The 13,709-nt window shown below is 52.1% G+C and overlaps 1 protein-coding gene across 2 annotated transcripts in view; it reads left to right on the top strand.

Annotated features, from left to right (window-relative positions):
- MMP17 (matrix metallopeptidase 17) overlaps nucleotides 1–12,761 on the top strand; it is a 50,013-nt gene extending 37,252 nt beyond the window's left edge. For both annotated transcript variants that reach the window (XM_032199199.1, XM_032199200.1), the window contains exons 4-10: nucleotides 959–1,242; nucleotides 2,582–2,758; nucleotides 2,888–2,987; nucleotides 5,529–5,611; nucleotides 8,804–8,956; nucleotides 10,608–10,865; nucleotides 11,779–12,761. In XM_032199199.1, coding sequence (XP_032055090.1) covers nucleotides 959–1,242; nucleotides 2,582–2,758; nucleotides 2,888–2,987; nucleotides 5,529–5,611; nucleotides 8,804–8,956; nucleotides 10,608–10,865; nucleotides 11,779–12,107 — 1,384 coding nt within the window. In that variant the 3' untranslated portion in view covers nucleotides 12,108–12,761. The remainder of the gene's footprint in view (nucleotides 1–958; nucleotides 1,243–2,581; nucleotides 2,759–2,887; nucleotides 2,988–5,528; nucleotides 5,612–8,803; nucleotides 8,957–10,607; nucleotides 10,866–11,778) is intronic.
- Nucleotides 12,762–13,709: the final 948 nt, after the last annotated feature.

The following is a 13,709-nucleotide window of genomic DNA, read 5'->3' as shown; positions in this document are numbered from 1 at the left end:
TATTTTTGTCAAAACTGTCAATGAAAGATTATCCAAACATACTCTTTTAGAAGCCAAGGTGCCTCATTGCATCTTTGTCTTTTCACCCTCTGCGTTAAATCAACAGTGTTAGGAATTCTTTTTCAAGGTTTGGTTGTACAGGAGGCGTTAGCTTTTTTCATGCCAGCACAGAACAAAAGGGAGGTTTGAATGCTCTGCTGCAGGGCAAACGCCAGCACGCTGCTAGTCCCACCTGGCTTCTGTTCCAGAGCAAGGCAGAGCTGGGGATCAAGCGATGCTGTGCTAATACAGAGAAACCATGCAGCCTCTCGGTGAGGGCGCTAGGATGGTAAGCCCCAGCTAAGCAATGCATTTTCCACCAAGAAGCAAGGCAGGAGCTTCTGAATTACAGCGTGCCATCGGTCTGTCTCCTGCAGGCAAGAAGTTGGAGGGGTTTTGAATGAGGTTTATATAAAATGCATCTTTTCCTCTTCCTCCTTGTTATGGATTGCAGTTTCAGAAATTGCTGGCAGTGTCCTGGTTTTGGAGTACATTTTATACTGCCAGTAGACCTACTGGGAGATATATGGAGGCAGCAAATCTCTGCTGGATTTCCATGTGCGTGTAGGAAGAATGAGCAATAATCTGCTTTGTTGCAAGAAAACCTAGGGGCCTGCGCGTTGTGCAAAGGCTGTAGAAAGTCAGATCCTGGCACCCACGGGGCTCTGGGCCAGCAGGATCTGGTGTGTCAGACGGGATCGGTATTTCCAGAGGACCCAAACTCAGTCTCTGAAATCCTCATAGCCCTGGAAGAGAAGTGGTTCAGAGCCTTGCCAACACGCATCTATGAAGCATGTTGGAGCACTTCAGAGCTACCTCACCGATGCACCAGGCACCTGCAGAGCTCTTCCAGGTGGTCCTCAGAGAAGTTAATTTCTGCTCCTGACCTATCCTCTCTTTATCCTATCCTTTCTTTCAGAGTTCGCACCTTCCCAAAAGAGTCCCACCTGGGCCACGACACGGTTCGAGCCCTGATGTACTACGCCCTGAAGGTCTGGAGCGACATCACCCCGCTGAATTTCCATGAAGTGGCAGGTAACAATGCTGACATCCAGATAGACTTCTCCAAGGCAGATCACAACGACGGCTACCCCTTCGACGGGCCAGGTGGCACGGTGGCACATGCTTTCTTCCCCGGAGACCATCACACAGCAGGAGACACTCATTTTGATGATGATGAATATTGGACCTTCCGATCATCGGGTACGTTCCCATCACCCTCCTGCAGGCCATGGCTTTTCTGGGACCTGGAAGGCTGCAGGTGTGTGTGTGACTATGGGAGCTCTCAGATGGGGGCTGCATTCTCCCACTTTTCTGTTATTTGGGTGGCCTCACTGCCACATGCCTCAGTTTTCTGTTTTTAAAGTATAGTGATGCTGAACTACCTGGTGAGGGCTCTGCAGTCTACAGAGAAAAAATAGGCAGGGGAAGCACCGGCTCTGTTTGCAGACAAATAGAGCAGAGGCAAGCACTGAGGTCCAGGAGCTTGCCATAACAGGCGTGTTAGTGGTGATTAAGTAAGAAGCAGTGCTCATTTTGTGCCTGGTGGGTGCACCCACCTGGGAAACACTCAGGTGGGGGAACGGGCTCAGCACCACCAAGGGACAAGGGGGTGACCCCGATGGCGAGAAAGCTGCCCTCTGTTTTGAAGGTCTTAGAGCTATCCAACCTTCATCTTTTATTTATTTTGTTCTCCCCAGTGATTCAAAAATAACAGCTCGGTAGGTGATATAAAAATATCCCCCAAGGTTGTCAGTTTGGCATTAAAATGTCAGAAAGCATATGTCTTGTTCTCTCCTGGTGCTGGGGAAAACAGGACAGGTTATAAACACCCCAGCTGTTTACAGGCACTGTAAATAATAGTCATCAAGAAAAAAGCAGATTTCAGCAAAAATATCCCCCAGTGCCCTAGGCCCAGTAGGGAGAGCAAAGCACTGCACAGGGTTCAGGATCATGAGCTTTGCAGAGACGTTGGCTTCCCAGCTTTTTCCAGCCCTTTTATTACACTGCTTGCAGCTGTGAACTTGGTAAGAGCCATACTTAACGTCATTGCCACCTTCTGGTGCAGCTCCGCGGGGCCCCGTTGTGCAGTGAGGAGCAGCAATTGTATGTGTGCCTGGCCCAGCCAGCCCGGAGCAGGGTGGTAGGGATGCACCGACCAGAATCTGTTTGGGGAAAAGGGAACAGAGAGAGAGCCCAGGCTGAGAAGAAAGCCACTGGGGAGGTGCCACTGCTGAATAAACTCTCCCTGATGCCCAGTCTTAGGCATCATCAGTGATGTGAGAACAAGAGGGGTGATCCCCAAGCCTGCGCAGGGCTGAGGTTTCACACTGTGGGCTGCTGTTTGGCTTTCCATTTTCCATGATCCACTTCAATTTCCTTTTTCCAACAGGAGACAAATTCTTTTTCATATTTCACCTATTCCAAAACCTTGTTTTCCAGTATTTTCAACATATGCCTATTCCTGCTCTTACAGCCTGCCCAAACCCCCGATACATTCAGCACGGAGTGACTTTTATTTCAGCTATGTCTTTATTTCCAGACGCCCATGGAATGGACCTGTTTGCTGTAGCCGTCCACGAGTTTGGCCACGCCATCGGCCTGACCCACGTCTCTGCCATAGAGTCTATCATGAGACCCTACTACCAAGGTCCAGTGGGGGATCCTCTGAAGTACGACCTGCCTTACGAGGACAAAGTCCGAATCTGGCAGCTCTACGGTAAGTTTGTGTCCCTCTCCCAGCTGCAGCACATTTCTGCCCCAGGGAGCACTGGAACAGACGTCTTCTGGGGTAAGTGGGCTCATGGGGAGGACGGCGTTCCCCTCTACTGCTTGTCTTTACACGTAGGAGTCAGGGAGTCTGTGTCCCCCACGGCCAAGCCTGAAGGGAGCAAACCTGATGACCATCCTATCCTGCCAGAGCTGCCAGAGAACCGCTCCACTGTCCCGTAAGTCTGGTTCATTTCTTTTCAGCTGTCGGTGATGTTCCTTACTGTCACATGTAACAGCAAAGCTCCACACCAGGGTCTTGTCTTTGCTATTTCCCTCTGGACCTCTCGTGATCTGATAAACACACACACACAGAGTGCCCCTTCTCCCTCACATCTCCCAGTCATTTCCTGCGTACACTGTTGCTTTTTTTAGCAGGGTGTGTGGACACTGGCCAGCCAGACCACAAGTGAAGTGGTTAAGAGCAGCGAAGAGTGGCAGTTGCTGTTTATTCATTAGCTAATTCTTATCATTCAAGGCATGTCCAGAAATTCTGCATTATCTTGGAACACTTTGCCTTTCCCTAAGACTTTAAATTTGACTTCTGTTAATGGCAATTTGTTCCCATCACCCTTAGGTGAACTCATCCTTGCTGAAATTTTAATCAAACTTCTGCAGGATCCTGATTTGTGCGTGCATAAGTTACCTAAATCTTTCCACGGTGAGCAACTCCCTAATGTACCTGTGGGGGTGAATATTGGAACAAGCGGACCGGCAGCCTGACTCCAACACAGGTTTGAGTTGGCAAAGGACTGCTTACACTGAGGGTGTCATCAGGCAGCCAGCATGCCCTCATTAAGGGAGGATCTGGATCTAGCTCATTAATAAGCATTGGAGTTACCAAATTACATTACTACCAGAGCAGCGAGGCAGTTAAGAAGGGAAGGGACACTGAACGAAAAGGCAGGAGGTCACGGTCACGCGTTTTGGCCGGGTACCAGGAGCACCCCAAGTGAGAGCAGCAGAGATGGAGCCAGTCACCTTCCCCTCCTGCTCTGCCCCACCCAGGTGTGACCCAGAGGAAGGCACTTCATCTCCCTGCGCCTCGATTCCCCACCTGCAAAGAGGGGATAGCAGCAGTGAGAGCAGGGACAGTGGAATATTCCTACAGCAACGGGGCTGTAGAAAAATCTAATCTTGAAAAAATACCTCAGGCACTGCCATTCTGCCCATCTCGGCTCCTGTTTCACCCCACTTTGCCCTCCTTGGTGTGGTGCCCGTGGTACAGAGGTGCTGAGCACCTGCACTCAAGGGGTGTCCCAGCTGCCAGGGATCACAGAAGGGCTTTCCCATTTGAATTCGCCACTCTGGGGACCTAGTGAGGACCCTTTGATGAATGCAGGTGCCACATCTGGTATGCCTGTGGTACCAGAGCTCCTGCAATGAGTGCCCCAAGGAATTAGCAGTCACAGTGACACAAAGACAAATGTCCTCCCTGCACTGCTTTAAGTACAGTGAAATCTTGGATCCAAATTGTGCCTGAAGTCTGTAGGGACTGCGAGTAAAGAGAGAGGAAAGTGCTACATGTGAGGTCTTCAGTAATGGCAAATGCCAGCAGCGTGTCCCAAACGTGGGACCTCGGTGGCGTTACGACGTGGTTCTTGTGTACTGCTGCATGTGAGAGTGCTGCCACCAAGCTGGTCTCCTCGAGGTCAGGGATACTTTGCCTTAGTCTGGAGCCTCCACCTCTCCCAGCCTAGTGCATGTCCAGTTTAAGCAGCCAGGTGAATTTGCCATGCTGTAGGTGACCTGTCTTCCTGTGTAGGGGAGCTTGTCCACGTGGCTCTGCGTGGCCAGATTTTGGCTGGAGCCTCTGGGTGCTGGGCAGGGACCCAGAGAGAGGAGGGCAGCTCTCCTGTGATGCAGGAGGCCATGGTCTGGTGACAGCAGCAGGAAACTTCGTGGTGACCTCTTCTTCCCACCCCACATGTGACTGTGAGGGTGAAGGGCATTCATGGCCACATCCCTCACTTTGTGCCTGAGCTGGTGCTGGCAGCCCAGCATGAATCTTCCATCAGCAAATTAGATTTATGTTTTCCTGACACCCACCACCGCTTTTCTCTGCACGGTCCCAGCATCCTCTCCTTGTTCTCTATCAATCATCATTTCTCACATGGGCTTCGTAGCTCTTGGGCCCTTCATACCCTGCACCTTTCCCACCCACCTTGTTAAAAGCAGCTCAGCCTGATGCTTGCCAGGTGGCTTTCCCCATACATCATGCTGCATCACCTCGCCTCTACGTCTCTCTGGTTGGTCTCGGCTGCCTTCTGCGTTGCAGCTCTGGCACCTCTCACTGGTGTCTGACACCAGCATCCCCAGGTGCCGGGGTGACATGCTGGTGGGTCTTTTCCATCACAAGTCCTGCTGCCTGGGGACAGCTGGCCGCGCCACGCTGTGCCACCAGGGAGCGGTGAGCCATCTCTGCCCCCTCCCCACGTACAACTGGTGGATGAAGAACATGTCCCTGCTCGACTCCTAGCGGTGGTCACCGGTGGCCCAGGGAGAGCATCTTCCGCAGAGCTGTCTGTGGGCTGGTGTTTGCTTGTGCCCACCTTGGAAATCCACACATGTGGCTGGGCTTGAGCAGGACGAGTGCCAGACGGACACAGCCTGTGGTCTTCTACTCCCCTGTGCTTCAGCCTGTGGCTTGGGGCAGGGAGGGGGCTGCAGGACGGGGACCCTGGGCCACAGCCCCCGCTCACCCGGCTGTCTCTGTGCAGGCTGCGGCGGGACGTGCCAAACAGATGCAACACTCACTTCGATGCCGTGGCTCAGATCAGGGGAGAAGCTTTCTTCTTCAAAGGTAAGAGATGGCCCCAGCGTGCCCGCAGCCCTGCGGTGACGTTCACGTGACAGCACTGCAGAGGCAGTATTGGTCAATAAGGATAAATTGGCTCTGAGTTTGCAGGCTGCAGAGTACTGTGGGTCCTGCGGGACCTGCAAACCCAGGAAGATGGCCCATGTGCTGCTGGCTCTTTCCGACTCAAATAAAAGGTCTGAGACCTTTAATCAATCCACCAAGGCTGGGAACGGCTGATGAGGATGTATCAGTGTCTATGCAAATCCCAGAGCCCAGCTCTGTCCTGCCAGGCACAGCGCAGTGACAGAGGTGACAAGACGCTGGTGGCCAGGGACACACAGTGCACTGTGAGTGGATGGGCAGAGATCACAGCTAAGTGGGGACTGCGAGGGAGGAGGAGGAGGAGGAGAGGGATGTGCTAGGGCTACCCAAAAGGTTGAGCGGTAAAGCGAGTGGGTTTGTTTTTTTTTATCCAAAAAGAAGAGAAATCCAGTGAAACTGAAACAGTTTATTTTCAAATTATGAAAATGGATATTTTTTTCACCCAGCACAAATGGATTTTCTTTGACCTTTGGGGTCTGTGACCAAGGGCAGACTAGGGGGCTGGCAGATGCTGGGGATGGAGAGAGCAGAGGCGCCTGCAGCTGCACTGGGACAGTTGACCCCTCGTTGTGACGTGCACCATCAGACCCAAAATACGGGTTGAACCAGGGAGCAACAGGAGCTCTCCCTTGCTTTTTTCCTGGATGCCTTCAACTCTTCTCCCACGCTTCATCTTCTTTAATGCCGCTTGCTGTGCATCGCTCAAAGACAACACGCGCACAATTACAGAGCCATCTGGTTCCGTGTTAGCAAACACTTGCTGGCAGTGAGTCCCCGGGGTGCCCGGCTGCCGACAAGGATCCCATCAGCACCTCCTCAGCTGCACAGAGACCGTCTATGCCGGCCCCCACAGGCTTTCTTTTCCATTTTCCCTTGATGGAAGAGTTCCCAGTGGGCAGTGCTTTCCATCCCTGGCCACCTCTTGGTGACCCCAAAGCCATCCAGCAGGGAAGCAAAAGCGTCTCTGCAGGGGTGAGGAGCAGCCTCCAGGCAAGTGTAACCCGCAAGAGCTCCAGAGAACTCGGTATTGTCTGTGCCCCCGAGGGAGCACAAAACAGCGGCTGTTCCCCTGTGGCATTTGTACAGATGCTGGCTCCAGAAAGCCACAGTGAAGAAGGGAAAATGAGAGATGACAAGAACTGGTGTCCAGGATAAATAGCTGTCTGTCTTGCAGAGGGGATTAAAAAAAAAAAAAAAAAAAAAAGAAAGATGAAAACTAAAGAGAAATCCATCTCGGTGTCTATTTTTGGATATATTTATTGTGGGCCAAAATGCAAATTCGAAGAGCAGAGTGTCAGCGCGTGCCAGCTGTGCGGCTGCCTCCGGAACTCGGCAGCCAAGGCCAGGGAGCGGGGACCTCGCCTCTGGGGCAGGGACCTACAGAGCCCCGGGGCTGAGCTCCCTCCGTCGATGGACATTTTGTTTTGTTCTGAGCTGGCCCAGCTGGAGAGAAGTGTCACCCGCTGCCCCCTGATGCAGCCACCCAGGCTCCCTAGGGACTTGCCCTGTTGAAGGCAGCGGTGAGTTTCCTGCGCTTCTGAAACGCTGCCTGCTTTGCTTTGGGTGCCTTGCTGCAAACTTCGGAAGTTTTGGAGCAACTTTGGCCCATGTGGGTGTTTGCAGGCAGCAATCTTGCCAGAGGCATCCGAAGTACTGATAGCGTGGTGCACAGCTGGAATCAAAATCACCTGGTGTTAAGGAAAGCAATTGCCTCAGCCCATCATCCATGGAAAATGAGACGCTCGGGATGGCAGGAGTTCACACTTGGCTTTCATCCTTCTCCATCTGCCAGCTTGGAAGATGGTTTTAAATCAAGCTCTTTAAACAAACATGGGGTTTGGGAGTTTTTATTTTATTGTATTTCTGCATGCTGATGGCAGCAGTTCCCCCGTGGCTGGCTCAGGCAGCTACTGTCCAAGCAGCCACAGCACTTGGGCAAGCAGGCTTAGCTGTGACAAGACACGAGCATGGGCAGAGCGGGGCTATCATGTTAAGAATTCATTGCTAGCTCAATCGCTACCTTTCGGGTGTTTTTTTTTTCTGATAGCTTTCAACAAAACTAACAGATGACCCGGAGTCTGCCTGCCTTTAGATGTAGATGTAAAGCTTGCCGGCTGCAGCTGCACACCCGCTGAGTCCATCGCTGGGAGAGAGCTAAAAAGTCAAAAGCAGCTGGGGTTTCCTCCACTGTGCCAACGAGCACCCAGCCCCCAGGAGCTCAGATACACACCTACTAGAAAAGGAATTATGTTGGGATGTATTTCTTGTGAAGAAAGCAAAAATGTATCTTTGTCTAGTGCCTTTCTAATTAGAGATGCAGAGATCATCTTTATTTAATTACATGTGTTTCCATAGATATACAATGGCCACCAGATTTGAATTCTCTTCTTTACAACATTCTTAAAAAGAATCTGTAATTATAGCAATTCCTACCACATCTGAATACATTATTCATTTGTAGGTCTCAGTCAGATAGAGCAAATATGCAAACTGGAGCAGAAGAACAGGAATGATATAAATCCTTATAATTATAATAAAACCCCCTCTCTGCAGATGTTTAAGTGTTAGAGTTTTGCCTCCTGCATTATTAGGCTAAGATCCAATTTCCATAAAATTTTGAAAGACGGTGTCACAATCTGCCAGCTCTGGGGAAAGGGCTGAATGCCTTGAATGCAAATCCGAAGGCGCATCTTCGGTTTCTGTTGCTTGTTTCCCTTGGGAACCCAGGCAAGAGCAGATGTAAATAACACGCAATGATTTCTAGCAGGCAATTACCAACATGAGACAAAGTTGAGGGTTTGTTCTCAGACGTCTTGTTCTGACTGGGATCTTGCCACGTGGAGCTCCCCAGGGAGGACAAAAAAGTCCGGCTGAGAGTCCCAGGTAGTGCGGTGTCAGGAGGATTGTTTGGATTCCCAAAAAGGGGATTTCTTCCAACGGCTGCCAGGAATAGCAAGCGCCAGCAGCTGCTGCTGGGAAGCCGGTAGCTCCCACCTTCTGCCTGGCTTCCCGCTGCCGATGTGCGGCGCCAGCTTCTCCCGCAGTGCAGGCGGGTGGCGGGGTGGGTCAGTAATGCCCGGTCTGTCCCTCCAGGCAAGTACTTCTGGAGACTGACCCGCAATAAGCACTTGGTCTCCCTCCAGCCGGCTCAGATCCACCGGTTCTGGCGGGGCTTGCCCCTGAACCTGGACAGCGTGGACGCAGTGTACGAGAGGACCAGCGACCACAAGATCGTGTTCTTCAAAGGTGAGAGCAGCGCGGGTGCCCCGGCGTGCAGCCCCGTGCCAGGGTCCCCCTGGGCACTGAGTCCTCCTGCAGAGGGGACAGCGGTGCCCCCCTCCTCCCGGGGCACGTCCAAGAGTTGTCCACACCTGAGGCCAGGAAACACCTTGGGGAGGGCAAGCAGAACGTAGGGATCACGTTCTGCAGAAAATGGGGGAAATTTCACTTAGGATAAACTGCAGCCACACCTAATTGAAATCTCTGCTTTTCAAGAACCAAATAAAGCAGAAACTGCCCTTCACATACTTTACAGAGTTGGGGTTTTCTTCCTACTTTTTTTTTTTTTTTTTTTTTTTTTTTAAGAAAAGAAGCCAGAGGGGACAAGAATGAAACCTGAAGAGCTTGGTTTTACTAATTCTGCTACTTTGATTTTTTTTTTCCTAAAATACATGATATAATCCTCTCTTTATGTAAATAAGCAGCTCTCCAGTTTCTTCCACAAGAGCTGGAAGAAAGAGATTAGCTCTCGGTTCCTAAATGAATGTCCTCTGAGCATCCCACATGTGCCATGGTGCTGGCTAAACCCCCTTGGTGCCGCTGCCCCACCATGTTCCTGTGCTGCCCCCACCAGGTCTCTGTGTCACCCCCAGCCCCACTGTGCCCGCCGTGGGGCCCTGCAGGCAGGCAGCAGCTGTGTAGGAGGAGTCGGTGATGCTGAGCTCGTCCCAGCTGGAAATTGCTTTTTGTCTGCCACTCGGCTGTGAACGCAGGTGAATTATTGATTTCAGAAGTGCTGAATCATGAGAGCCGGGCTGCAGGCACGGGCTGGGTCTTGGTAGCGGATCCCGCACTGCCTGTGTGCTCGGGGAAGCGTTTCCAAGCCCAGATGATGCCCAGGTGCCTGGGGACCCAGGTCCTCCAAAGCCATGTGTGCACAGAGCAGTGCCTGGCCATGGGCTCACCCTGCAAGCAGCACGATGGGGACGATGGGGATGTGCCTTCCCCTGCTCTCATCGCCCAGCCTGTCCAGATTCAGGGCTGGCAGCTTCCTTGCCCTCCTGCACAGCCCGCCGAGGCCGCTGGTGATGTGTTATTTAGCCCTGTCTGCCTGCTAAGATGAAATGAGAGGTTTACTTTCTAGCTATAAAATATTGTCTCATTCTGGCTCTCCAGTGCTGTTTCATTGATCCCTGGACACAAACCAAAGCACACAAATTACCCCTTCCTCTGAGTTCCTGCTGCTGATGCTTGGGCATGTGTTTAAGCGCCTCTTCACGTTTTCTAGAAAACCGAGGAAAAAGCCTGACATTTAAAGTAGGTTGGGTGAGACCCACAGGGTGCTGCAGAGAGGCTGCCACGTAGCAGGTCCCCAGGGAGATCTCATGCAAGCAGAAAGCCCATCCCAATGGCAGAGCATGAAGTGGGAAGTGAGAGATGCGGGCTCATTCTCCCTGTGTGGCCATGGGGACCTTCAGCTCAGCAGCCTGGCACAAACCCAGCCGCTGTTCCAGGGCAGAGGTTCCCCGATGGGCTGCTCCCCTCCGGCCCATCCTCCAGTGCCAAGAGCTCACCCTGAGGATCATCACGACAGATAACAAAGCATCAGCTCGTCTGCAGGGGAGGCTGGCCTCAGCTGTGAAACTAACGCACTCGTGCTCCGTGCTTCTTTCCTCAGGAGACAGGTACTGGGTGTTCAAGGACAACAACGTGGAGGAAGGATACCCGCGGCCCATCTCGGACTTCGGGCTGCCGCCAGGAGGGATCGACGCCGCCTTCTCCTGGGCCCACAATGACAAGACTTATTTCTTTAAGGACAACCTCTACTGGCGCTACGATGACCACGAGCGGAGGATGGACCCTGGGTACCCCTCAGAGACCATTCTGTGGAAGGGAATTCCGAGCCCTTTAGATGATGCCATGAGGTGGTCAGACGGTGAGTCCGTATGCTGGTTCGGAAAAGAAAGAAAAAAAAGCAATGCCTCGTTCGCACTTGAGATACAGCCCTGTCTGAGGAGCCTGCACCGCTGAGCCCCAGATGTGCCGGCACTTTCCCTGTCTAAAAGCTGCAGAGAGGGAGGCAGGCATTGAGCCAGAGCTCCCTCTGCTCACTAAAAGACATTGTAAATTCAAGCAGGTAACAGAAATATCCTGGGTGCTTAATAATTTGATTTTACTAAAAGAGCACAGTTGATGTTTTGTGGCAATTTTATCTTAATACCTGCTGGTTTGCTTTTCACCAAATCTGTTGTTGGATTTTTTACCTAGATACATGAGATTGTAGACAAAAATATTTTTAAAGGAAGTGTTTTGCCCAGACTTAGCACTTGTTTTCCAGGGATGAAATTTCTCAGTGGCCCCTTCCCTCTGCAAAGACCACAAAAATGTTGTCATAGGAGGTGTATAAAAGCAGCCATTCACTCACAATAAAGTGGCGCTTCCACAGTTTATTTGCTGGCAACCTAGCAGTGTAACTGCAGCCACTAAACCAGGCACGGGAGGGACGTTTCCAGAGGCTTTCCAAATTTCAGATGCTGTTGGGCATAACTGGCCACCCATGCAGGGAGGATGAGTCAGGCTCAGGTTGTTTATCATCTGCAGCCTCACCATGCCCTGTTACAAGACTGGGATGTGTGTGGTGTGTGTGGCTGTGGGCTTTTAACCCTGCATTCCTGTAGTACCAGGGGATGCACCTGTCCCAGGACCTGCCACAGGAGCCAGCATCTCACCCCAGTCTGGCGGCTCGTGGCTCCATGGGGTGGGAGCGCTCCTTTGCTGCTCCCAGTGCTGTCGTCCTCCTGGGCCACTGTCCCTGCTCATCTCACCTCTGGGCTTTGGTCTCTTCCCAGGTGCAAGTTACTTCTTCAGGGGCAAGGAGTACTGGCGAGTGCTGGACAGTGAGCTGGAGGCCGAGGCTGGCTATCCGCAGTCCATCGCCCGGGACTGGCTGGTGTGCAGCGACATGCAGGCTGACTCCCCAGAAGCAGCCGGCAGCAGCAGGACTGGGGCGCGCTCCAAGCCCGGGCAGCACGACGAGAGCCGCTCGGAGAACGGCTACGAGGTCTGCTCCTGCACCTCATCCTCCGAGTCCCTGCGGGCCTGCCCCGTGCTCAGACTGTCTGCCGGCCTTATGCTGGCGAGTGTGTGGACAGCAGCACTGGTGCGTGCAGCCCTATGACATCTCACCCCACAGGGAAGGCAGCGTTGCAGTGCTCCACTGGAGGTGGATGCGGTCCCATGCCACTAACTGTTGTGAGCAGAAAAACATTCCTAGGAACATGCCAGTGAAGGTTTTGAATTCTCCATGAGAAGTGAACCGTGGTTGTTTTTTTTTTTCTTCTTCTTCTTTTTAATTTTAGTTTAAAGGTCTAATAACAGATTTTGAGTTCTGCACCTCCTTATTCCCCCATCCAGTTAAAATGAGAGCAGCCTAACATTGAATTTAGAAATGCCCCATAGAGATGTGTTGCTTTGGATGTTAGAACACCACAGACGAGGGAGGGGAGTGCTGCTGTGATCGGATGAGGACAGCAGAGGTGGCAGCACCCCAGCAGGAAGGTGGCAGGGCTGTGGGAGCGGTGCAGTAGCTGCGCTGACATAACGTGCACATCCCATTGGATGTACTAGGTAGAGAGAAACTTTGACTCTCCTAAGATTAACTGCAAGGTGGTCGTTATACTGTCAAATCTGCTGTGGTAACTGATGTCTTGGTAACCTGAACAAGTTTCTACAGGTCAAAAATACCTTTGCCTTTCAGAAGGCAGTGCAACTTATCTTTGTGTCCAGGTCATTTGAATTTAACAATTTATCTAATAAACCTTGGCTGCCTACACACAGCTCTCCCACTCCTCTGCCAGATCAAGCCTGCCACCTTCAGTAAGGTGCTGACTGTTCAGGCTCGGGCGCAGCCTTACCACCATGCAAGCAGCAACTTGCTGAGCTCAGCCTTACGGATGGGATGCGACTCCAGCCATCCCACCAGCCTAATCCCTGCACAGAAACTCCTTCACTCTTGGAGCTTCTGTTTCATGTTGTATTACGCTTTGGAAGGGATTGAGATGTACAGAGTTCAGTTGTGGTGCTGTCACACCTGGCTGCACCATGGAGGGTGGGCTGGGGTGGGAAGGGAGGGATGTGCTCCTCTCAGTGCCTCAGCCAAGGGCTCAGAGCAACAGAGGTAAGGCCAAGAAGTGCATTAGGATGGTCCTGGACTTTTACTTGCTCCTACAGCGAGCCCATGGTGAGCCCTGGGACAGCCTCTTGTCCCCAGGCCTTCGCTACACTGGCACATCCCAGCCTGCTCAGACCATGGCTTCTGTTTCTCTTCTAAGGCCTGATGCAATTTCGGATCAGGCCCTTTTGGAGGCCCCCTTGGACATCTGTCAGTGCAGGAGGAGTGCACCATTGTCCCATGACTCCATCTGCAGATAATAAATAACATTTCAGTGGCTTTCAATGTTCCCTTGAAGAACACAGGTACAAAATATTGCTGTTGTGTCTCGTGTCTGTTGGAATGGACGGAGGACTCAGCAGCCGTGAGCTGAAGGACAAAGCGTCCCCCTGCACCAGGGTCTGGCAGGCCCCTGGATAGCTCTGTGCTCCGCAGAGGATAAAGGCAGTGTTGAATGTCTCCATAAATTCAGCGTGTAAAGCAGTTGAAATCCACCCCAAGCGGTGCCTAATCACTTTGTCAACTGCAGTGTGTAACTGTGCTAGGTGACGTCCGCTCCAGGCCCCCCTTGTCCCCTCTCTGTTCCTGCTGACATGGAGAATGTCCTGC

The sequence above is a fragment of the Aythya fuligula genome, chromosome 17, assembly GCF_009819795.1.
Source record: "Aythya fuligula isolate bAytFul2 chromosome 17, bAytFul2.pri, whole genome shotgun sequence".
Classification (NCBI taxonomy): Eukaryota; Metazoa; Chordata; class Aves; order Anseriformes; family Anatidae; genus Aythya; species Aythya fuligula.
Note: the sequence above shows the minus strand (reverse complement) of the source record. Positions and strands in the feature narration are given on the sequence as shown.